General features: G+C 39.3%; 1 protein-coding gene across 4 annotated transcripts in view; it reads left to right on the forward strand.

Moving 5' to 3' along the window:
- The first annotated feature begins 8757 nt into the window (after nt 1-8757).
- The window catches only part of P2RX1 (purinergic receptor P2X 1), a 29924-nt gene continuing 11415 nt past the window's right edge, over nt 8758-27266 (forward strand). Inside the window, exons 1-8 of one of the 4 annotated variants that reach the window (XM_053454947.1) lie at nt 8759-9040; nt 15864-16008; nt 17058-17129; nt 17733-17799; nt 19616-19648; nt 20110-20206; nt 21810-21890; nt 23620-23761. In XM_053454947.1, the coding sequence (XP_053310922.1) occupies nt 8904-9040; nt 15864-16008; nt 17058-17129; nt 17733-17799; nt 19616-19648; nt 20110-20206; nt 21810-21890; nt 23620-23761 (774 nt within the window). In that variant the 5' untranslated portion in view covers nt 8759-8903. Of the gene's footprint in view, nt 9041-15863; nt 16009-17057; nt 17130-17732; nt 17800-19615; nt 19649-20109; nt 20207-21809; nt 21891-23619; nt 23762-27266 lie in introns of all 4 variants that reach the window. The other 3 variants (XM_053454949.1, XM_053454948.1, XM_053454950.1) reach the window with 3 other exon arrangements.

Here is a 27266-nt window from a genome sequence, read left to right on the forward strand (position 1 = left end):
TCATCACACACTATATGATCTGGGAATGTATCACTTCACTGCATGACACCATCAATTTTATTTAATGTGTTATTTATTTTAAGTAACTTTAATATATTTCATGTTCCATGCATGTACTTTCTACTAGACGTGCAAATTGTAAAGGGCTCGGGTAAGCAGATTGTTAGGAGCCCAGTTGCAGAGGATCCCAGAGGCCCTGTTTGTATCCCACGATGCATATTGACAAGTACAAAGGTGCCGACAGGCAAAAAGAAACACACCAAAGGCTGTATATTATTCTGAGACAGTCTGTATTGGAGTAAGCTAGGTAAGTAGAACACAGGACTGGTCTTGAGTGGACACGGCTGGAAAGCCCTCGGACAGGGCACACGGCTGGAAAGCCCTCGGACAGGGCACACGGCTGGAAAGCCCTCGGACAGGGCACACGGCTGGAAAGACCTCAGACAGGGCACATGGCAGGGAGTCCTCAGGCAGGGCACATCTAGGCAGGTAAGCCAGGTCAGAACCAGAAAGAATAATTAATGCCGAATCAGAATCCAGGAGCAGATTCAGAACAAGCGGGGTCAATACCAGGAGATCACTAATAAAAGCCAAATCAGGAGCCAAGAGCATAGTCAGGACAAGCCGGGTCAAAACGGTTAGAATCTAACAGGGAACATCACAGGGCCAGGACGCAGAGAAACAGCAAAGCTGAATATACCACAATGCAAAGGCCTGGTATGATGGATTCAACAGGTATTTAAGGGGGAGGCTTGCAGTCAGGTAAGCAGATGCAGCTGGTTAGTTCGTTAGCACACTGCGATCTGACAGGTGACCTCTAGAAGCTGCAATGGACATGACACTTCAATAAATACAGAGTCTGGGCTGACAAGGTGGAATCCTGACACAAAAACAATTTGGACAAATTATTTGGTTAGTTTTTGTCCCTTTCCGTTCAACTGAAAATCAGGGGCATTTTCTTGCTCGGTGCTCACATTTACTCTCACTTACTCTCACAAGCTATTATCCTCCTTCACTCTTTCTCTCTTGCACTCTCTAAATGTTTCCCTACCTCCTCTGTCCACCACTTACACTTTTGCGTCTGCATCTTCTTCTTCTTCTTCGTTATCTCTTTCATCTTCTCTTTTCAGTCCAGGGAGAGGCCATCACCAAAAGCGTCACCATTTTGGCAGAAGTTCACCTTAGGAAGTGAGAGAGTGAAAATGTGAGTGAAAAGGCCCACAAATTTCAGACAAAAATTATGAGCTTTATGCTTCATTTTTGTCTGCTTCGGGTAGTGGGGTCTGACCTCATTTTCAGATTTGTACAAATCCCAAATTTGCCAAAATTCAGTAAGCTTTCAATTTGTACAAATCCAAAGCACAAGTCTAATTTCTATAGACCCTAGCTACTGTACCTAGATTCTATCTATTGACTACCTACACAGATATTGTACATATAAATATATACATAACCGTTCAAAATTTGGTATCGGTTAGCTGTTTTGATAGAAAACGACATAATTGCAAAAGGGTTTTCTAATGATCAATTATCCTTTTTAACTTAAACTTGGATTAATGAGCACAATGTACCATTTGCAAGATGTAATACACTACAAAACAAAAGCTTCTTCTATGCCAAGAAGAAGATTCATACATCAACTTACTGACTACTATGAAAATGTAATTTTAACTGGCACATGTAATGACAAATTTCTTTGTTTCTTAAAAAAAATGGAAAGTGTCTCATGCACCATTTCTTTTTTTTTTTTTTTTTTAGATAATTTGCATTTCACTCGGATCCGCTCATGTGTTGTGATTGGCCATTATGTTGGTTACAACGCAGGCCTGCCTGATGAAGCTTGCTGTTTATTCTACATCAATTAATAGGACATAATTGCTATTATGTTCAAATAAACTAAAGTCTCTGCGTCAGTGAGCCATTTACCATAAAGAATCAGAACTTATAATTCTCATATTTGGCATCTGCTTCCCATCAATTATTTAATATTTTCCACGAGTTGCCTTTCACATAGTTATACACACTATCATGGACAGATGATAGGCAGAAGAGGAAGCGAGACTGACTCTTTTAGCTAAGATAGTGTATATCATAGATCTCAAAGTCTTGATCACATAAGACATGTAGAGAAATTGAAACCTCTGTCACAAGATTGTTCAGTTCCAGCGGCATAGATAAAATGTGTGGTATAGACACACAATTCTGAGTTTTTATAATGCCTTACTCATCTGTTGTTTTTATATTCATGTATGTTTTTATAAAAATTATAAATTTAATAGCATTGTGATATAAAGAATAACTTACATATTGGTGAATATAGAGGTGAAGGGTAATACTATGTGTCTTTCTGGAATTGCATCATAGATGGTGTCTCATTACCTTAAAATCAACATCTCTAGAATGATGCTTCTGGAGCCCACAATCCACCCAACAACTGCTCTCTCCTTTATCCCTTATACCCAGTCACCCACCAAATCCTGATGCCTTCACCTAAGAAACATCTCCTTCTATCCTCGCACAAGTGACAGCCGGAATACTAATCCATTCCCTTGTGATACTCCATCTGTATTATTGCCTCCCTCTCTCCCACCTTAATAAAAAGATGAAAGACTAAGTGGCTTCAATATGTAGAGGTTGGAGGAAGAAGGAAGAAGAGGGTCAGAAGCTTAGATAATATAAAGTCACCCGAGAGGGTGACAGATAAGTGGAACAGCCTCCGAACATAGTAGAAGTTATCAGTAAAGGAATTTAAACATATATGGGATAGGCATAAAGACAAGACTAAAGACTGATTAAGGACTAAGTCTTTACATTAGGAAAATAGGTAGAATAGATGGTTCTTATCTGCCCTATATGTTTCTACATTAATCCATCCTGACACTGTTGCCATACTTATTCACCCCTCATCATGTGCTGCTCCTCTGTGCCAGTCCCTCCACTGGCTGCCAATACCTTCCAGAATCAAATCCAAACACCTGTACCCTTTCCTACAGAGTCCTTGACATCCCTGCACTATCTCTGCCTCTATATCCAAATACTCTCCTAACTACCCTCTTATCTTCCCGCTTGAGTATCCAGGATTCCACCCACACTGTAGTTAATCTCTGAAATTAAGTTCAAAAGGGTGATAAATACAGCTCACTTAAACCCCTATCTATCTTATTATGATTTAAACCAGTAAAAAAAGTGTAATATAATCAAGAAAAATACTTATACATTGATATGTCTTGTCTGTTCTGGTTGCTCAAAGTTCTTGTGTATTATAAAATTGGTCCAGAAAAGAATAAACAACAAAAATTTAGTGCTCGTTGTTTGATGAAGCAACTTCCTCCCAGGGCCGGCCCAAGACAAAATGCCGCTTGGGGAAAGGTTTAAAATGCCCCCCCCATACCTACCTTTCAGCAGTCCTGCGACGAGTCTCCCTGCTCGGTCTCGATGCCGGCTTGTAATGCTGAGCGCCGGTAATGACGTCATCTTCCGGTGCTCAACAATACAAGCCGGCACAGAGACCGAGCTAGAGGGCTCGCAGAGAAGAGAGTGAGGGGCGCCGAGCGGGTACTGACAACTCGGTAAAATAAAACCAATCGGCGCCCCTCTCTCTCTCTTCTCGGCTTTAAAAATAAATAAATAAAAAAAGGGCTAGGGGCAGCAAAGTGCCGCCCCTTCAAAAGTGCCGCCTGGAGTGGTTGCCCCACTTGGCTCCATTGTCGGGCCGGCCCTGCTTCCTCCCCACACAATTTTGAAAGCAATGCACAAGAACTTCTGATCTTTAAACAACTCTGCAAATGAGGATGTTGCTGTGGTAGGTTGCAGAACTCAAGGGAAACAGTGTAGCTCAATCTTCAATTGCATCAAATGTTAGGCAAAGTAGGGCCCTGGCCCTATTCTCCTTTTTTCACCTATACATCTCAATATATATATATATATATACAGGATACTTCTCGCCTCCATCCAATGGGTTAGTGAGGGTTAATATGTAGGAACACTATCTACTAAAATATCACAGGTATCTAATACACATACAAAGAACTGATTTTGTATATCTAAATATATATAAACAACCTATCATACAAAATGTCTTCTTCCATATTGGGGTATTTACCTGTTGCAATAGTTTTATGGCAGACACATTGTATCACTAGCTAAAATGTCAGTTTGTTTATATTATTTAAACTGTAAATAAAAAAAATGAAAAAAAAATGAAACCAGAGAGATATATTGCGTTATTTTATACAGTTACTTGTTTTTGTATTTTAAAGGCTGCTAAAAATGGTCTGACTAAACAGAGATGAATCATCATTTTTTGAACTATGCATGTTGCAGACTGTTCTGGCATTTACTGAATTCCGTCCAAAGCTGCATGTATGTCTTTTAACAGCCGTCGGCGGTTAAAGTACAACTTTTTCTTCTCTAGTATGGCCCTGTAAAGAAGTATCGATGGGGGAACAAGAACAATATTTATTACCAAAATATGATTGTATAGGTAAGCAATATTGGAGATGAACTAACCAGAGTATATAATGCTAATAAAGAACGGTTACTGTAAAATTGCAGTTTCTGGGGATTTCATTTTTATATAATAAAGGCTTTGCATTATTTGAGTGGGATGTAAATGACACAATGAATAAGGCAATTGGGCATGGAGTGCTGTCTGCTATGGGAAATAGGGTTTTGAGTAACAGGAGAAACAGGGGACTGGCAGTCATGAGATATTAGAGGCATTTTATGTCCCATATGAGTCAACTTGGAAATGTTGAACTTGGCCAACTTATGTCTTTGGTTTTCAACCTTAATACCTTACACCTACAGGTGTCTCCTGTTCCTTCCTCCCCCATGGTAAAAGGACATGAGAAGACTGTCAAGAAACAAGATTCAGAGGCTCACATAATAATTAATACATCGTAGATGCTATATGCTTTCGTGGTAGTGATACATTGCTGCTCTAGGGATTATTCAAAGAGCCAGAAAGACATTTTTCCATTGCAATCAAAATATCAGATATTATGCCACAGCCAGCCACCCCACCTGCAAATAAAATCAATAAAATGAATCACAAATAATAAAAAAAAGTAAATACTATATATATATATATATATATATATACAAAATTAAGAAATGGGCTAATTACTTTCTAGATTACAACTCCCATCACCCTCAGCCAGGCTGATACGAGTGATGGGAGTTGTGGCCCTGCCCTATTATGTGTGTTGTTGTGCAGTGCAAAGAGTGTAAAATGTAGTTTGCCCTATAGGTTTCCAAAATTACACAATACTTTATGCATGTGTAATCTAGAGATGCAGCTAAATACATTTTGGAAATCCAGACACAGCACCCACCTCAATGTGTGAGATCTGGCCATTTGGGAGCCACCATAGAAGTCTGACTTGGGTCAGCTAGGAGAGAACAGATTATCTCCCCAACCAGCCCCACTGCCCACAATGGCAAAAGAGTGTTGTAGCTCTGTGAGAGGGTGGAATAATATTTGGGAAGAAGAAATGTTAACCATGGTCTCCCAAGGCCAAGTTGCGCCGTCAGGAGTTAAAGGGCCGTGCGAGTGAGTCTATTGGTCGCCTGCAGAGGCCTCCTCTGGCATCAACCAATTGGACTTTATTGGACTTCAGCCCCTTAAATGTGTAGTCATCTCTCCCCATTCTCTTATCTTCTAAATATAGCAAAACTGCAAAAATAGTCCAGATTTCCAGAACCCTGCTGAAAAACAATTCCTGATAACACTAAAGTAGTAAATTTAACTTTTTTCCTACAAAACAAAAATACTGAGATGTTTAATGCTGTGAAATTAAACATATAGTGTTTAAATGAATGGCATTTGGCAAGGAAGTTATAGATCAGTAAACATTTCAAGCATCTGCATGGCAATTACTGCAACATGCGTGTCTACACGAGAATGGTCAGCTTTTCCAAATTGTTCTTCCTCTGTGTTAGTGAGGAAGTCATTGCACAATTAATTTACAGAGCACGAAGTGAAGTTAAACACATTCGTTATTTTATGTGGTGGTGACAGGGTGTTCAATCGCAATGTTTTTGTGTTTACCAATTAGTCAAAACAATATGTATATTTAAATTATAATTTTAGATATATCGCAAAAATAGATATAAACAAAATGTAATCCAATGTTAGCCTTCCATACACATAGTATCCATTGCTTCCCTAAACGGTGAGTACATGATGCTGGATTTACTGCTAAATGACGCCACACATGCGAAATGCAGCCAGAGATGTATCTTGGCTGGGTGCTTCCCTTGGCCTGATGCAGGGCAGTGTGCCGCTTACCGCTCACCGCTCTGACCCCTGTTCACTATGTTGAGCACCGCTATATGACATCATATCTCAGCTTAATGCATGCACTGTGCAGAATAAGGTCGCTACAGAGAGTGTGTCACGCAGGCACAGAGCTCCAAAATGTATATGAGCTGGTTCCAAGAAAGATCTCTGATATATCCACCTGGCTCATAAGAAGTGGAATACAGTGAGGCCTGATTACCCAGTAGGGCTGTCTGCTCCAGTTATGTAGCAGGAGGGCTGCTTTTACTTTGGAGCAGCCTTCCTAGCCCAAGCTGAATACACCACTGGATATAACTTGTGGGCTGCAGACAGCTACAAAAGTGAGGGCCCGTGTGCAAAGCAGACAATACATTTGAATTGCAAAATGTGGATACATGGGAATTATCTATAATATCTAAATATCCCATAGCATAACTACCTTTTATTTAGCCAAAACATCAATTGCACGCTCTAGTATGTTAAATGTGCTGTTCAACTTAACCAGATCAGTAATTGCTTACAACGGTAAGCAAGCAAACCAGTAGCAGCACTACAAAATCACACACATTAGCTTGAGATGAGGGCCAATATTTATTTTTCCGGTAAGTTGTGGGGTTCCTATAGTCCTGAGTCTTTGTCTTGTGGACGTCAGAAACACGCTTATGATATAAAAATTATTTTATTCACAAGTGTCATTTTACTCTATCCTCATGAGGTTTGCTTACATTCAGCTTTTGCATGATTAAGAATGTGGTATTCATATACTTAAAATATAAATAATTGCAGCCAAATATTTTAAAGTGTGATATATGTCGACGTTTAATAAAACTTCTTGGGACAAATATCTTGGACACCACACGAGGCAGAATGTCTTTCTATATTTGGACTCAAGCCTGATTTGTGCACAGGTCCTAATTCATTGTCTCTAGATCCTTAACATTCTCTAGATAGGTCACCCGATAACATTAAAGGACAATTTGACTCAAGCATGATGTGCATTCACCCTAGCAAGTGAGATTTTGTATTGTTGAATTCTGTTACTACATTTAAACTGTTGGATGACTTCAAATTCCTCCTGCTACTTTTTTTATTGTGTCTTTCATTCCCTCTAGTCTGACACAGTTATTTTTTTATTTCGTTTTTTTCTCTAATAAGGGAGTCATAACATTTTATCATTGGACAACCATATAATACAGGTAAGGAATTTTGTAATTCGTGAAAAAAGACAGGAGCAGACTACCTTAATGGACATTATCCAGACACCATCCAGAAACTATACACAGTCCTGTGGAACAGTCATCGATATTAAATCATGTTTAAAGTTCAACTCTGAGGCAAGGTGGTAGGTATTGTAAAATTAACACAAATGTTAATGGAAAGTTTCAATTTACCCCCAAATCATGTATAGAAATAAACTTTTTGGCTACTATGCAATATTTGGCTTGCACATTTGAACTATTTGCTATTATTAACCACAGGCATGGTGGATTCTATACTTTACTTTGAAATGTTTTTGCTTTCTTTGCACAATAATCCATGCTATTTTTTGATTAAGGGTGTGTTTTTATTTATAACGTCTTGTTGCATATATTTTATGGATCTCATTTGTTCTGAACATACGGTATATTCTGGAATACCTAAGCCTGTTTTATCAGACTCTCCTCCTACTTGTAAAAACTTAAAATGTTCACTAAAATCTACCTGTTCAGAGAGGCATTCAATCTGTTCTCTAAATACCCAACAACCTGGATGCTGAAAGCAACAGATCATTCTCTTCACCTTCAAGATCTCCAGGTCACTATTAAATTACATTGTTATATAGTCCGCTGCAAGTTCTTTTTTGGAATTAGAGACCAGTCCCAGCCAGCAGCAATAACAGATTTAACTGGCACACATCTGTTTGCTTTTAATGACTCGTTTTTGATAAGTTATTCTCAGCATGCAGTGAAAAGGGTTTGTTTATTTAAAGGGACTTATAAAGAATATATTCATATACTAAGTATTACTTCAATATTTACCTCTGGAGTAAACTCTACGTGAGAAGAAAATAATGATACTGTAACATTTCTTTACTCTGCCATTTAGACCTGTCGAAACACACTAGTGATGATCTCCAGCAGTCTTCCTGCAGGACACGTATTTTCTTTCTTGTATTGTGAAAATAAAAATAAGAACAATATAACAGTAATATAACAGTGCCCTCAAGCTAAAACAAAACTATTCACTGTGTATGTGTAATATCATTGTAATTAGCCAGAATACCAGGGACCTTCCTCCTAACTGTGAGACACTGATCTTGGATGGTGCTGATTGCACACGCCCCATATAACATATCCTCCTCCTACTAACCAAGAAAAGGACAATCTAGAGAAGATAGCTGGACGTTCTACTTAACCTTCTCTGAGGATCTGGCTGTCACCTTCTAAGGCTTGCTGTCACAGAAACTCTTGGAGACTCGGCACATGATCTGACCCCAGCCATCCAAATCCAGGAATTGTCTCGTGTTTGTACAGTGCCCTTAGAGCAAACAAGGATCTTAGCAGATAACCAAAGCACTCCACCCGTGAACACGTTGAACCACTCGCTGCTCTCGGTGACCTGGTCTTGTTGAGTGAACAGAATGGGAGGCAGGGTCAAGAGAGAGATCGCCAACTTCTTCTGTGAATATGACACCCCCAGGATGGTCCTGGTCCGGGATAAGAAAGTTGGGGTGACATTTAGGCTCATCCAGTTTGGAGTCCTGTGCTACATTGTGGGGTAAGAAGTGCAGTATCCGCCCAGTGTCTCGAATATAAATGAAAGTGTGGAGGAAGCAGATAGCGCTGTGTGCCTCCCAGGCAGGGAATGCAGAGTAATGACACAAGCAGCAGCATTACTATGTTGTCTAATGCAGATGTGTCGTTTTGTTGGACACACGCAGGCATTAAGTTGTCACTTACAAATGCCAATGTGCTAATATTGAAAACAGAGTGTTTGAAGTAACGAGTTCCAGTATTTGTGACACATTGCAAATGTGAAACATTTTCATTATCATTTTTTTTTAAAACTTCTTTAAATCTATAATGCCAGATAAAAACTTTTCAGCCGGTAGAGTTTGCCCATTCTTTCCCATGTAAAGTCTCAAACTATAATCAGTCCTTGGTCTGATAACTTTATGCCTAGCCCGTGTAAATGTCCTCACTTCTACCACTTCTGCTAGGAGGCGGTTCCATTTATCTAACATCCTTTCAGTAAAGTAAAACTTCCTTACACTACATCAAAGCCTATGGCTCTCTAGTGGCTCTTGTTCTAACATTTCTCATCCTTTGAAATAAACTTCCATCCTGTACTTCTTAAAAGTTTTTGTCACAACTCCCCTGAAAGTATCACTTAATACAGAAGTTAAAAGGGATACTTCAGCACATGTAATTTTCTGGTTGTTTCATTTTTTAAATGTTTTTTTTTTTCTTTATACAGATAAATTCATTCACATTTCCAAAAAGATACATGCTTTTTGGTGTTTTACATTAAGCCAAATAATTATTGTTTGAATAATGGTTATATTATATCTCATGAACTATAACAGACTCAAATGATGTTTATAAACAAAAAACTAAGAACAGTGATTAGTTGAATACTATATAATGTATATAATTTTATTGTATAGGCTGACTTGGGGGTGGTGGACTAAATTTCCCAACTTTATTTTTTTTTTATGTAAAGAAATGGTGCAGATCAAAATGAACATTATATATATATATATATATATATATATATATATATATACCGTATTGGCTCGAATATAGGCCGCACTTTTTTCCCCCACTTTAAGTTTTTAAAGTGGGGGTGCGGCCTATATTCGGGGTCTAGTGCCCGACGCCCGGGACATGCAGTCCCGGGCGCCGGGCAGGCAGCGGGGTTAGGATGCAGATCCCCCGCAGCGGTGCAGGGGACCTGCATCCTACTCCCCGATACGCTCAGACAGCCTCCCCTGCCAGCACTTCCCACAGGGTGAGTGCCGGCACGGGAGGTTGTCTAAGCGCATCGTGCGGACCGTCCGCACGATGCGTTTTACCTCTGCCCACCCTCGACTTACCGGAGCAGACTCCCGGGTGTCTTGCGGAGCCGGCGGGGGACATCTACGCAATACACGTATACAACTTCCGGTGCTGGATGTGCCGGCACCGGAAGTTGTATACGCGTATTGCGTAGATGTTCCCCGCCGGCCCCACAAGACACCCGGGAGTCTGCTCCGGTAAGTCGGGGGGGCGGGGGCAGAGGAGGACAGTGGCAGCATATCTCGGGGGGGGGGAAGGAGGAGGACAGTGGCAGCATATCTCGGGGAGGGGGGGAGGAGGACAGTGGCAGCATATCTCGGGGAGGGGGGGAGGAGGACAGTGGCAGCATATCTCGTGGGGGGGACAGAGTGGCAGCATGTTTTTTTTTTTGGTGCTTTTTTAAAGAAAAAAACTTTTTCTTTAAAAAAGCACCAAACTTTTAGGGTGCGGCCTATATACGGGGGCGGCCTATATCCGAGCCAATACGGTATATAGATATATATATATATACACATTCGTCTGTGAATGTGATCTCTGTTTAATCTACCTATTCTAGAAATATAGAAATTATACGATTGTCACACTGCAAGACCTAACACCTTCTGTCTCTGCATTTGATTGCTTGTTATATATGTAATTTATTGTACAGTGCTATGGAATATATTAGCTCCATTTAAATAACAGTCATTACAAGTTATTAGAGTTTAGGTGCACTTCAGTGTACTGGAAATCCCCATACCTTGAATACCTATAACACTGCAAAAGTGTATGTCCTTCTATCATTATTAGAAGTGATTGCATTAAAAACCTATGCAGTTAATAAATTAAGAAAACGTTAAAAAAAATCAGAGATGTATTGAATTTTATGGGCCATTTCTGACCAAACTGGGGAAGAAATTTACTTGCATATGTTATGTTATGTTATGTTAACGCAACATTAGACACAGAATGTAAAGGAACTTGCATTCAGTCTGCTGACAAACCGTGAATGCACAGAAAAACTCAAAATATCTTTAAAGGTTCCAGGATACTTTACGTGTTCATGTGGCAATATGTTTCTATGCTTCATTCGAATTTAACAGTTTAATTTCTTCATGTAATGAATGTACTTTGTATTAGAAAAGTGAGCAAGACTTCTTCAGTGAAACACTTTTGAACCTTTTGGGATAACTCTTGACGCTGATCTTTTGTTTTTCCAAATATTATTATATTTTTACTATTCGGTACATTACAGATTAAAACAAGTAATTTATATACTTTAGAAACTCTCATTATGTGTATACCACTGGTAGCAGCCATCGTGTCTCGCTGTCCACCAGATTTGACCATTACAAGGGTAGGGGGAGTAGATAACATCAGGACAGGAAATGAATGAGATTGTTCTGTCTTGCCACAGATGTTATGCTCCATAAGGTAAAATATCCCTTCCTCCAAATATTTCTAAAACAAACTGATTGCATAACAAAACAACAAGATATTGGCAATTTTAATAAATACAGTTAAGCTACAACTTCCTAAGTAGGCAGATAAATGTTTAATGATGAATCCATGTACATCACTAAATTCATCGCTAATGTGTCACATCACTTAGATCACATACACCATGCATACACAAATGTTAGCTACTTCCGCCGAGGCTTCTATGCCGATGCTCCGGAAGTGCCGACAGCAGCGGAAGTTGCCTGCACGCATCGCACAGACATTCGCCGGCTGCCAGAGAGGAGGATACAGGTTCACCCCGCATTATGCTTCGGCTAGTGATTAGTGACTGGAGAGTCGGTGCTTTGGAGTGTGCCCCTATACTGTTCTAGGAAGCAGCTGTTGACGGAGGTACCCATTATTGGCATAAATAAAAGGTGGCCACCCTAGTGTTAGTATGTATTTTAGTAATGGGGGTGCATCTTCTCTTGGACCAATAAGGCTAATTCATTTTTCTTAAGAGAAGTTGTAGCATTAGTTACTGTCCATCGTATTGTGTCTAAAGTGGCAATATTTTGTGAGCCAACAGTACTTAAGGGCATTACTTTGGAGCAATGGGGAAAGGATAAGAAAGAATAATGTATGTAACAATAGATGTAAGAGACAGTACAGGCTGCACTGAAGAGCTTTAATGCTGAAAGTTGTCTGCTGTGGTTGAATTCGTTTGCGTGTGTACCTATAGATTTTCCCGTGATACCGTATTGTGTGAAAGGAAGAATCTCATGACGGTTTGGTGTTATACATCCATTCTGGCAGTATTCCATACAATGGATCACAGTACTAAATGGTTGGCAAAGCTCCCTGGCAGGAGATTTTTGTAAGGCAACCCATCTGATATGCTTTATAAAACTAGTGTAAGGATCTGTATAATATACGGGGTTTTTTTGGTAATGTAAATGCTTTATGCAATTTATGTTGATTGTTTGCTACAGTATGTTTCTTTCAATTAATGAAATACAGTAATTAAAGATATTGTAATACCATATGTTATGCAAGTATAATGTATTACTGTATCATTAGCAAGGTATTAACATACACCCATATTGAAAACTATTTTACCTAACTGTCATTATTTTATGAAGCTTGCTAATATATATAGATTAAATCAGTGCTATGCAACTAGGAAAACGTTTTGTGTTTTAGTAAGTGTGTATGTGAAAATATATGCTATTGTGAGTGTTTGTGTGTGCTTGTGTGAGTGTATATGTGTATAAGTGTGATTATGTATGTGTTTGTGTGTGTTCTAGTGTGTGTTCTAGTGTGACTGTTTATATGTATATTTTGTATGTCCTAACGCTCAGGTGCAAAGCAGCAATGGAGGTAACTTGGTAAAGATGATACCTTTATTGGCTAACCGACATATAATGGATTGCAAGCTTTCAAGACTATCTAGGTCTCTTCTTCAGGCATATTATATCACTATAGCAGTCAAAATGAGCAAGGCAACAAGAAGAGAAACAAAAGTGTCAAGCAAGAACCACACTAGGGTACTGAAATGCATATAAAAATCCTGACTTCAAGTCAGCTCACAGCACACCCCCCGTCACACTTCATGGAAGTTCCTGCAGTACTGCAGGAAGCCTGTGCTGAAGACAACGCTCGGGGGCTCCGCTCCAGTACATGACAGAAACATACTATCCTTATGGACTACTGAGTGATCATTATTCCTCCTGTATTATTTGGAAAAAGAAAATGATAATAGAAGGTAATAAGGGGACGTGGGGGCACAAGCAGTCGGATTAGACCACTAGGGTAATGACAAGACATGCAGTCAAATAATTTTATGGAGTGGAGACATTCTTTACCCCTACGTACACACCTAAATATGAGGGGGTCCTGACAGAAAAGGGCTGGCAAGGGTTACAGGGACACAAATGCCCACTGGGCTGCTCTGTTTTTGGTCCAATATCTGAAGCTTTTTTTATGTTCAACTTGTAATTCCAGATGGATCGTATGGTATGCCTAAAGAAACAAGGCCTTAAGGCACTCATTACACCGTATCTGGGTCATTTATATGCTCCTTTTAGTAGTTTTCCATTAATTCCTTTCCTGCAGTTTGCATGCTGCCAGAGCGCCCATGGACCCTGTAAAGTAGGACTAGTTTGCCACATTTATAGGCTTTGTGGGGTTTATTCATAGTTGCTTATTTTATATTTCATGTTGTTCCCCTTCATGTACCAATTTTAACCCCTTAATGACAAAGCCCGTACATGTACGGGCTCAAAATGCATTGTTTTCAATGGGTTTAGGAACCGCCCATTGTCCTTAAGGGGTTAAAAGTGCTATGGGCTAATTTGAATGAAAGGGATAAAGAAATCCTCACATGTTAGATATAGAAATATATTTCCTTCTTCAATATTTTTAGTGCGTCTGTTATGTCAAAGAAAATAAGGAAACTGGTGGAAGTACCTAACGCATATTAATTGAAAGTGAAGTTAAGTAAATGTTACATAAGTCATAACTGCGACTGTGTATAACATACATTCAAGTTATTTTGATGATGGATTAACTTTTTTTTTTTATTACCAAACTATAAATAACATCTGAGAACAGTTATAAACAATGTCCACAGACCCTCCACTGAATTAATAACTTGAACAAACTACATAGCTGTAGAAATAGAATTGTTTATACAGAATTACAACAGCAGATCTATGGAACTGTAATTATTAGCTTTGACAGCCTCAGCACTCAGACTACCATGGACCACTATGGTTCACACCATTTGCCAACTGTTCCCGGACCTTATTTAAGAGGCTCCATCTGGATGTGGCAGGGGCATGGCCACAGGGTTTGATTTTGGAGTGTAGAAAGAGGATAGACATGAAATAAAGGAATGAAAGACAAGAGAAACAAGAGGGAAAAGAAAGAGAAAGAAAATGAGAGAATTGAGAACAGAAAAAATAAAAGGAATGGGAAAGGAGAGGGAGAAGGGAAAAGTTAAAGAAGAGAAAAATGAAAGGGGAGACAAGAGAGAAAGGAAGAAAGATGGGAGAAGAAACAAGAGCTGGATTCTTCGGGTGAAACCTGGACAAGTAGGCAACCTATGGGCCACATTATCTGTAGTCCTCAGTAAGGAAAGTTCTGAGTGAGAATTGTTGGCAGCGGAAGTGGCAGCTATTCCCCATCCCTGAATTATACACCTTCAATCTCACACCAGACACTTCACCAGATCCAGTACACATGCCCCACTTTTTCATTGTTTTACATACAACTACTTCCACTACATCACAGTTACACAATACCAAAGCATCCCTACACAAACGCTCCAAGTACCCTCAACCTCATTTTGGACCAGAGTAAGTAAATGAATTAATCTGCACACAATGACAGCGAATTGAAAAATGGCCACTATTTTTGTGGGAACGTTCATTTATACTCCCATGCACCAGCAGCACCCAGTGTTTGGAAGATGAGTTGCATTCTCTATAGACTTGAATGGACCCGATTCAACTTTATGGGGCCCATTCAAGTATTTTTCAATTTAAAAAATAAATAAAAACACATTTGGATAAATCAAGGTATCCTTGTTTTTTTCTGTTGACATTTTATAGTATGCCACCAAACACGGAGCTATAGCCCAGGAGCAAAATGCACATTAGCCACTTGTGTATTCAGATTTAGATTTGTAAATTGTAAATAGGCTAGATAGTAGCATTTCTAGCTTTTTAACAGCATGTAGGATTATTTGCTGGTAAGAAGTGTTAAATGTTATGTTATTATGTTATAAGAATCTGTTACAAATTACTGTTCAGCAAGAGGACAGTGATGCTGCTAAAAGGTGGAGTCCAGGCTGTCCAGCCCAATCTCCCGTGTCGCAGAAAGAGGATATCTCTGCCGCTGCGAGAAATTCAGGACATACCTGTACGTCCAATAGGGTTTCTAAGCAGAGCTTTTTAGGATGGACATCCATAGTGCACTTAAGCGGTTTTCATATAACATTTTTTTAGATAATGTGTACTTTATTAATATTTTTCTTTTTTTACAATGATAGTTCACACACACTAATGTTAACTACACTCACACTAACATGTTTTTTTCCATTTATTTTTACATATGTTTAGCTGGGTGTTTCTTTATGAAAAGGGATACCAAAACGTGGATGGCATTATCAGCTCTGTTTCCGTAAAAATGAAGGGCATAACGATCACCAGACTCCCTAATGTTACAGAGATCTGGGATGCTCCTGATTATGTATTTCCACCACAGGTAAGTCAGTGTTGCGTACTTGGCTTATTTCTTGTAAGTCTAACTAGAAATCTGTTCTCTTAATGAAATCATGTATTTCACATGTAGGCAGGTCTACTCATTAGAATGCAACTGCTTTTGAGTTTGTGTAGTCCCAAATCCCCCTGTCCCACTGAGCTCTACCAATGAGGAACATGTGTGCTAGGTGGGGCTGTTTAAGTCTAAGGTTTGGTCAGAACCTCAAAATGTGTATAGAAAAAAATATATACAGAAAGGGAAGATAAAAGGCATACACATTCAGGTTCCTAGGTTTCTGCTAGAATAATAATGCCCAATAAATACACAAAACAATGTAAGAATTTAGCTCATACCAAGCAAACACTATCTTATACAATATACATATTGTGGCTTCTGTCACACTATATGGCCAACTTCAGCCAAAAGACCTGCAATAGGGACATGGTCTTCAGCTCTCATCGAGGAGCGCAAAAGATTCCTGCCCCTGCCTGGACAAAAGGCCAGTTGGAGTCTTGGATCCTCACTAATGACCTCACAGAATCCCAGTACATTATTGGCCACCATCTGGGCCAGTTTTGAGCATGATGGAAACCACTGCACCACTATGGCTATAGGAAATGACAGTAAAAATATGTCTAAAAAAATCATGTAAGCTTGCAAACAGGGCCCTCTCCACCAAATGTATCGGTTTGTCTTAGTCTGTCAATGCTTGTCTTGTCATACCCCTTGAATATATGTATTGTATTAAGCGCTGCGTAAACTGTTGGCGCTATATAAATAAAAGATAATAATAATAATAATAAACCTAAATTGTTCTACGTTACTTTCCGTAACTTTCTGACAATGTAGTGCCTTTCTTTGAATATCTATTCAGTTAATATGTGACCTGGCATCAATATAGCATTGTATTGTGCTAAAATAGTTTCTTGCTCAGTGTATATAGTTTAGCAGCAGGGGTAGAAAGGAGTTTACATTCCATCAAAGTTAGGGACATCTTTGAGCTAGTGTATCTGCCGCTTCCTAACATGAAATCATTTCTGATCAATCTACAGGGGGACAGCTCGTTTGTGGTAATGACTAACTTCATTGTTACTCGAGATCAACAAATGGGATACTGTAATGAGGTAACTACTACTACTGTATATGTTGATTTTAAAGTATTTAAATTATGGTAGATGCTTTATTGTTTCGCTTAATGACAATAAAGGTATCCTCTCACATACACCCTTTCATTCATTTCAGTTGGGTTTATGAATCTTGCTTTCCATCTTTACCTAAGTTTTTAAAAACATTAATTAATTTATTAAGATGCAGGGTCCAATTTGTTGCACATTGATTGAAATAATCATCTGTATTTTGCACATGTTAGCCATTAGGCAAATAACTTAATAAATACATACATACATCAATACACTTTATAAGTGATAATTAGACCTATTTTGTTCTTTTTAAGTGCAAAATTCCTCAGTGAAACATATGAATTGTCCCTTTCTAAACAATTTTGGACCGGTAGGAGGAGACAGGAAGAAAGGGTGGCGGGGGTCGCACCGTGCCCCCTAGTTGCAACTGATGCAACCCTTGTTTTAACTCCCTGTTGCTGACTCAAACATCTCTGCTTATTGACATTGTTTTGTCAGCTGTCTAATGTTCAGGTTGTGTCTAACAGTTTTTCTGCTGCCCACCAGAATATAATAACACATCACAGTATTTTCTTCCAACTCCTGCAGCTTCCAGAAGTAGCAAAATGTACAACAAATGATGACTGTAGAGACCAAGCATTTCGTCAAAGTCAAGGTATGTATTTATATGAAAGGAAGGAGTATGATTATTGATGTTTTTGGGCCTTTTAGTTAAAATTTGTGAATGGGCTAGGTATATAGTTATCCTGAATTTAAGATGGAACCAAGGACTGGTATTTGTCTTTACATCAAAATGGGCAGATATGATGGCATGAATGTTTTATCTGCTGCCAAATTCAACAACAGTTCAATAGTTAAAATATATAAATTATTGTATTATTATTTGTTAGCATGCATTGTCAATTGAATAAAAGCGGCATCAATAAAATAACTGGCTCTCATATTTGTCTTTGTGGCTTCTCATGTCTTCACTAAGACATTACAGTCACAATGATAAAATAAAAACTCAACACAGCTTGAATAGAATAAATAGAAAGCAGCGAAAATCTCATCAGCTGCATATACATATTTATTGCATGAATGAATCTAGTTAAGCATCAGTAAAAGGGTGCATGTCATGAAGAAGCCACATAACAAAAGGACATCAACTCATCTAAAACAGAAAAACAGAACAGATTCAATATAGAGTTTAAAAATCATATTTCTTATACCATATATCAACATGAGGATGGGATAGAGTAATACAGGGTTCATCATATATGGTTTACATTCCAAACTGTGTTTACTGGTGTATCTGCTCTTTTTAACTGCTGACAAATGGCGGTTTTTATGAAATAACCTTGAGGTGTGGTATTATGTTAGTCTTGGAATGTGGTGCTTTTTTGCTGGTCTGTTTTTTGGCGAGAATTGAGAAAAAGCTCTGTTGTTTGGTACCATCACATGAATATACCCATGTCAATATATCTCAAGCCAAAGTTAACACTTAGTATCAGTACCGGTATTTATCAATTCCTGGCATATAGTTATAGAAAACTGTACATTCATTCATTCATTCATTCATCACTGCGTGTTTGGCCCAGAATGCGGATATATTTAGCGCATGAACTTATATCAAAAATTATTATTATACATTGCTAGTTTGCGGACATCAAGAATTCAACTCACCAACTGGATTTTAGATAATGAAGGTCCAATCTTAGTGAACTGTAAAAGGAACCAGATTCAACCTGTATAATGCCTTGTTAAAACATAGTAAGGAAATGGGTAGAACATCATCTTTCTAACCTAACTATGCATTAGGGAAAATTGTTTTGCCCTGTTTGATCACAGGAGTTCTCTCTTCATTATGCATAGTGATGCTGTTGAGTTAAAGGGACACTCCAGCTATCAAATGAACTTTATTGCATATGATGGCTGCTTGGTGCCTTTAAATTTCCATGTTGTCCATTTTGCAAATGCATGATTTCCCTATATACTTTTTCCTCTTCTCCCACCCACCAGCTAAATGCCTTGTCCCAGGAGCGCTGCAGGTAGGAAAGTGCCTGCAGCATTCCTGGGACAAGGTTAGAAAGCGCTACCATTGATTTAAATTGGAGCACCTTCCTACTTCAAGTAGCCAATCGGTGTCAACAATAAGTTTGGCAATGGGAGAGGTCAGCCTCTTCTGTGTCAGATAAGGACTTTATTTTTTTATTTTGGAAAAATGCGTATTAAAGTACTCACAATATACTTGCATGTGTAATCTGGGCATGTGTAATATTTGACATTGACCACAATGTGGATGCTGTCCTTTTGCAGCTTTTTTCCTATAACGCTTTCCCTAAATCTATTTTTAACAATATTTTTGTGAACTATGGGCGGTGTGAGCACGAATCTTCAATGAAGGGACATTAATTCAAGGTATTAACCATATGCATGTGGTAAAATCTGCCTTTTTATCTCTTTTTATTGCAATACCACATGTTAACCAGATGAATACAATGATCCTCCATTGAGTCATTCAGGTAAAAATACCAGCTGGAAGTTTTTGGTGATGGTAACCTATGGGCTAATCCCGATAATTTTCAAACACTAAACGGGGAAACTGAAATATTTAATTAGCAACCCTCTTACTTGAAATTGATTATGGCTTCTGTAAATTAATGTCCTTATATGTTCAATAAAATCCAAAGACCATGGAATTTTCTTTGTATATGAAGATTTGGGAGGCTCAACCAATGCCGCTTTGGGGTTAAGCTTGCTATTTAGACAAAATATTTACTATTTACTTCTTAATAAATCTATTGGTAGAAATGCATGTTAATTGTTACATAACAAATACTTTCCTCCTGCAGCTTAACCTGGTGGCTGTGTGATATTGAAAAACCTTGAAAAAATTGATTTTTATATGGGGCTCTTTATAATGCATGTAGTAATATGTATGTTTATCATTATTTTTGTACATAAACAGTTGTATGATTCACAGGTGCCTTGACAGGAAACTGCACAGCTTATGATGGAACAAACAAAACATGTGAGATATATGCTTGGTGCCCTGTGGAGAACGATCACCATGTCCCCAAGTATGTTTTCCTTCAATCTGTTTCATTCCAGATGTTCTGTTTTTTTGGTTTTTTTTACAACCAATGCAGAATTCAAAACAGAGTCTACTCAGTCAAAAATGGGACAAAACGTCTCTTTTGGTTTAGCCGGAAATCCAGGGGCATTTTTGATTTATGAACAAAGTTTACTGCCTGGTGCCGACATTCGCTCTCTCACTCTTTCTAAATGTTTTCCTACCATGTCTGCTGACTGCTTCTGTGCACCACTTCCACGTATTCTTCATCTTCTATGTTCTCATTTCTCCAAATCAGAAGAGAGAATGTTGCAAGCTTCCTCGCAATATGGCGATCCTTGCAATGACGTCTTCTCCCCCGATTGAAAGATGGGAGAGGACATCACTGCAAGCGCCACCATATTGTCCTCAGTTGGTGCTTTCTGTGACATCCTCTTCCCCATACACCACTCTACCTCCCCCTACACATCACTCTAACTCCCCCATATATGCCACTCTGCCTCCCTGAAATTCATTATATCCCCATACACCACTATAACTCACCCATAAACCACTCTGCCTCCTTCCCCCTCCCATATACCACTCTGCCCCCTCCCATACACCACTCTGCCTCCTCCCATACACCACTCTGCCTCTCTCCCCGACTCCCATACACCACTCTGCCTCCTCCCCCCTCCCATTTACCACTCTGCCTCCTCCCCCTCCCATTTACCACTCTGCCTCCTTCCCCCCTCCCATACACCACTCTGCCTCCTCCCCCTCCCATACACCACTCTGCCTTCTCCCCCTCCCATACACCACTCTGCCTCCTCCCCCTCCCATACACCACTCTGCCTCTCTCCCCAACTCCCATACACCACTCTGCCTCCTCCCCCTCCCATACACCACTCTGCCTCTCTCCCCGACTCCCTGGTGTCTTGTGAACCTCCGTCATAGAAGCCCCAGCGGAAGTGAAGGGGAGTAACGGAGGCTGTCTGTGCGCATCGGGCAGACCCCCACCAGCTGACAGAGAGGATGATCCTCTGCAGGAGACCTGGATTCTCTGTCAGCCGGTGGGGGTCTGCACAATTAGTTTACTGTTATTTAGATTGTGATTTCAACTTTTACAATATGACCTAATCAAACAGAGCCAAGAAGAAAGCATTGAGCTCTATTGAGTAACCAGTCTAGACTTTAATTGGAGATCTAGATGCCATGTTTAAAACTAGTTTAGCATTATTGCATCTAATTGTTCAATTACATTGATCTCAATTGGCTGCCCAGATGGTTTGTTCTGCCTAGACAAAAGCAGTGATTTTAAATTGAAGATATAATTTGCTAAAAACTTGGTTCTAGTGTTAGTTTTTTAGACAGCTCATCAAATCATTGTATGTTTGTAATGAGATGTAATACTCATTATGGCTCTACTTTGACCTATCTTGTTTATGCTAATTCAGTTAAGTACATAGAAAGTACATTTCAAATGTCCTATGCAAACGATTAATGCATTGCATCTCAAAAGTGCGATATTTCTATTGAAGCACACAATGATGGTAAGATTGCTTGGTGTTACAATGGTGGCTGCAAAACTGTTGCATACCTTAATGACACTATTTCTTCATTTTTTTTAGCCCCCCCTTACTTTTAGAAGCTGAAAACTTCACACTGTTCATTAAAAACAGCATCAGTTTCCCTCACCACAGGGTTAATAGGTTTGTATGAAGTATTTTTTTTTCCAATTTATAATGTGACAATGTAGAAATTATTTTAGTTTATAAAATAGAGATAAAACCATACACTTTTAAACATTAAGAAAAAAGTATACACACAATTAATAAAAAATAAATAAAAAATATTCTAAATAAAAATTAAGAAATAAAATCAACTACTGTTAAATACAGCACAAAATGTAACATGAGATAATATTACAGGTAAAACTCTTTAGCAAAAAATAAAAAAGTAAAATAAAAATGAGCAGAAAAAATATGTAGACGTACAGTAAGAATGATGCTGGTTTTTTTTTTAAAAAGTCCCTTTATAGACTGAGTTGACTGCCTCTGTCTCAGTTGGACTGTTCATTAGGCTTTACAGGTGTATGTAGCAGTTAGACACTACTGGGGTTAAGTATTTCAAGGTATGTTTATAAAAATGGAAAGATATTCTGTCTCAGTTCTAAAGTGGATACCTAGCAACCAGGAAATCAAAAATGAGGTTCCATCTGGTACTAATTGACGAACGATATTGGCAACGGGGTGGGGGGGTTTCGGGGGTTTCAAGTTTTTAAGACAACCTAGTAGGGTTTCTCATGGGTAGGCTGGGAGTTAAAACAAGGTATAGAATCATCCAGCCAGACAAAACAAAAACATAATAGAAGAACACAGGACAACAGATACAGGCAAATAATAAGGGATACCACATAAATGCTTGCAGGAATTCCTGGTACTGCACTTACTCTCCGCTATTAAGATACAGAACCTTGGCACACACTTCTAAAACATCCACACAAACATCCCTACACATGGGACTCTTCAAGCTCCCTTTTCCTCAGGTCGACCCAACTGGTACCTGGACAGAATTCTGTACACTTGTGCTTCTGGCTCCAGGTACATATTGGTAGCGGCCTCAGTTAATCCAGCTAATCTCGACTGCAGCTTCCTGGTCATCACAGGCCGGATGTCCACAAAACATACACTGTGTTCTCGGTCTGTAGCCATCTGCAAGCTTGGCTACACAGCACGAACCCTGGTATTCCATGCCCACCCACAAACCACACTTCTTGGAGTAAATATGCTTTTCCAGGAAAACTTGATTCTCACACACCCTGTACCAGATAGGGCAGAGGGTGCCCTCTGTAAGGAGAGGCACGTGTCATGCTTCCTACATCATAAACTCTCTCACGCTCTACTCGTTCTTCTAACATACACTACATTTTGCAAAACCCTCTCCCTCAGGATGTTGTCACAGCACCATGAAAAACAACCTCATTCCATGAAAAGAGGTGGAGAACCACAGAGTTGTTAAAAGTGAAGGAATTCCTGCCAGTGTCTGCAAATGGTGTTATCGGTTATCATGCGTTTCCTCTTCTAGACATGTTGGCACCAATATATTAATCGATTCCATGCTAGTAACTATCCCAAACTTCCCCAATAAATACAATCATTATTTAAATGCATGGTAGGAATTTGGGACTGCAATCCAGCGGCAAATCCTGTAAATATAATCACTGTAAATTCCACCATTCACTAAAACAGCAATGTACATGAATCCATAGGATTACAGTACTAGTGTTGTTGTATTGATGTAATAGGAAATCAGATTACAACTGTGACCATCATTTACCATAACAATTATATGACAACCTATACGTATGTTACGTTATATAATTAGTTAATGAGAGCCATGTTTTTTTCTTAAAAATATTTTTTTTCTTTACTTTTTCAGACAGAATTTAGTGGAGCAAGTAACCAGTAAGTACCTAAAAACATGTCTCTATGACAAACAAAAGGACCCATTGTGCCCTGTGTTTCGTTTGGGATATATTGTGGAGCAAACAGGACAGACGTTTAGTGAACTAGCATACAAGGTATTGCATAAAAGTAAAGAATTGGTATGTATGTTTCATAACATGAAATGAAAGTATATTTATTTATAGTCATATCGAATGCCAGAAACCATTTTAATGATGCCTAAAACTTTCTATAGTTTTATTTTCTCAACAAAAAAAAATACTAGTTTCTCATAGCTGTGAAAACTCAAGATTTTAGAAGCCTCTGGGTGAAGCCCTGCTTCCCAGGTATTCAGGTCATTTTTGTTTCAATGTTACTGTGCATTAACAGGGCTGTCAGACTCCAGCTGCAGTGTTTAATGGTTTTATTAACAGATCTTCTTAAAACATACTGTATAAACTTCAACTCCAACTTATACTCAGTGCACATGTGTCTCATCCCCTTAACTACATCCTGGTTAACTGCAGTGCAACACATATTAAACTTCCCCCCTGGAACCAAACCCTCTCTTTGGTTCCATACATATTGATACATCTTTTCCCTTTTGGGAAAGTTGATCTCTTTATAGTTCCATTCCAGAAGGAATATGAATTCCTCTCTTCTGGTGGTGCTGAGCATTAGTCTACATAATCATTTAGATATGTTGGTTTTCGGATAGATCTCCCACTTTTAGTTTGGTTGTTTCTAGATTCCTGTGGTTGTTCAGGCATGATTCTGTTGTCACCCTGTAGCACATCTGTGTCTGATATCTCAATGTTTGTTTCTTCTCGAACTTCTGCTGGGCTATTTTCCAATGACGGCAGATTTGTATTCTCGAAGTGAGATTCTTCTTGGGTGCTAATTTGAGGCATGTAGCGTCCAGTACCTCTTAAAATCCCAATCTTTACTGAAGTCTTTAAACTCTGTTGCTATAAACTGGGGTCCATTATCTGAACATACAGTATCTGGGATTCCATATCTGGCAAAATGGGCCTTCAATTTTCGTATTACTGTAGTAGATCTTGTATCATGCAGATGGTCTATCTCCCAGAAGTTAGAGTCATAATCCACTGATATTAAATATTCCTTTCCATTAAATGTGAACAAATCAATGCCAAGCTTTTCCCACGGTCTAGTTGGGATCTCATGAGGAATTAATGTCTCTTTCTGTTGTCTAGTATCAAATGATCGACATATGTCACATTGGTCAATATATTCTTTCAACTGTGCATTCATTCCTGGCCAGTAAACACTCTCCCTGGCTCTCCGTAGACATCCTTCCACACCGAAATGTGAAGAATGTATCCGAGACATAATATCTGCTCGGAGATCTGATGGAATAACTACTCGCTCACCTTTGAATAGAACACCATCCTGTACACTCAGTTCATCACGTATGTGGTAAAATGGCAATGCTTCCAGGGGTACCTGCTCCTTTGCATGAGGCCATCCCCTTAACACAATTTGCTTCACTGCTTGTAAAGACCTGTCTTTATCCGTGCTTTGTTGTATAGCAACCAGTCTCCTGTTTGAGATGGGTAGATATTGGAGCATGTTTATAGTTTCAATCTGGTGCTCCACAGAGCCCTCCATGGAACCGTCTTTTAGATAAGCTCTACTCAATGTGTCTGCCACTACCAGAGACTTCCCCGGGCAGTATCTGATACAAGCATCATACATCTGAAGCCGTAACATCATACGCTGAAGACGTCTGGGTGCTTTAAGTAAGGGTTTCTTCATAATGCTTTCAAGGGGCTTATGGTCCGATTGTACAGCTACTGTCTGCCCAAATGTGAATTGGTGGAATTTTTCCATTCCAAAGAGGATTGCTAACAGCTCCTTCTCTATCTGTGCATAACCTTGCTCTGTCTCCGTCATTGCTCTGCTTGCAAAAGCTATTGGTTGTTTACCTTGCATAAGCACTGCTCCCAGACCTTTCTCTGATGCATCACATTGGAGTTCTAATGGTTCATCTGGGTTATAAAACTTAAGTACAGGTGCACTGCTGATTTTTGATTTAATCTGCTGAAATGCCTCTTCCTGAACATCAGTCCACTCCCATACTGCATTCTTTTGGGTTAGTTGTCGCAGTGGTTCAGCAGCACCAGAGATGTTCTCACAAAACCTTGAGAGATAGTTTACCATCCCCAAAAATCTCTGTACTCCTTTAACATCCAAAGGTCTGGGCATTTCAGTAATGGCTTTTACCTTGTTTGGGTCTGCTCGAAGTCCCTTGGCTGACAACAAGTGTCCAATATACGGCACTTCAGGTTTTCTTAACTGGAATTTTTCTGGATTTAGTTTGATGTGTTTTTCCCTACAACGTTCTAGCAAGTTCTTCAACTTTTTATCATGATCATGAATGGCTTCGGCCTCGGTATCTCCTTCTCCTACAATCAGAATATCATCTGCAATTATCCGGATACCTGGTAGCCCTTCCAATGCATGATTTAGTTTTCGCTGGAACACTTTTGGGGCGGGGCTGATACCCATAGGCATTCGAATCCAGCGGTAACGGCCAAAAGGGGTAGAAAAAGTGGTCAAATAGCTAGATTCTTCCTCTAATTCAATATGCCAAAATCCACTCTTTACATCGCACACTGAAAAAATCTTTGCTCTTGCTAGATCTGGTAGTATGTCATCAATTGTTGGCAAAGGATAATGGCTTCGTTTCAAAGCCTTGTTCAGAGGCTTAGGGTCAATGCAAATTCTTAACTTCCCTGATGGTTTTTTCACCACTACCATACTACTAATCCAGTCTGTGCTTCTCTCTACAGGGGTAATAATACCCTGATTCTCTAAACAGGTAAGTTCCTCTCTAAGGGGTTTAAGTAACGACAAAGGAACCTTTCTTTTTGGAAGTCTAACAGGCTGTACAAGATCATCCACTTCCAATTTCAGTTTTCCTTCTAGACAGCCCACTCCTTGAAAAATATCTGCATACTCTTTATTGATGGCTGGCCAACCCCACCCAGCGGCATGTGGTAGGTCACCATCTTGTTCCACATTCAGGATATTTTGGTGCTGCACCGAGATCAGTCCCATTGCCTGTATAGCTCTACTTCCCAGTATAGGGTGACACACATCCGTGTCAATTACGACAAACTCGGCCTGATACAATTTCTGATTGCATGGGTTTCTTATTTTGAGTTTACATAACCCTACTGGTTTCAGTGTGCTCTTATTGTACATCCGTAGCAACTTATCACATGGTACTATTTTGGATTTGTCTTTTACCAACCTTTCTGGTATGACATTACAGTCTGCTCCACAGTCCATTTGGAATCTAACAGCCTCCTGGTTGATTAGCATAGTAGCAAATAAAGCTGATGGAAATCTGCTTACTGTTTTCTTCAATGCACAAATCTGAAAAGCTGGTTCCAAAGTCAGACCTAGAATGTCTTCATATTGCTCTGAGTCTTCTGTCTCCTTATAAACAGCTTGTACTGCTGGCTTTCTGTGTTGTGTATTGGTACGGCACTGGTTAATAAAATGATTGGCTTTACCGCACCCTCTACATTGTTGTCCAAATGCTGGGCATTTCTCTTTCAGTCTCTCATGACGCTTCCCACAATATATACACTGTATCATCTTGTCTGGAGT

The sequence above is a fragment of the Spea bombifrons genome, chromosome 2 (assembly GCF_027358695.1).
Source record: "Spea bombifrons isolate aSpeBom1 chromosome 2, aSpeBom1.2.pri, whole genome shotgun sequence".
Classification (NCBI taxonomy): domain Eukaryota; kingdom Metazoa; phylum Chordata; class Amphibia; order Anura; family Pelobatidae; genus Spea; species Spea bombifrons.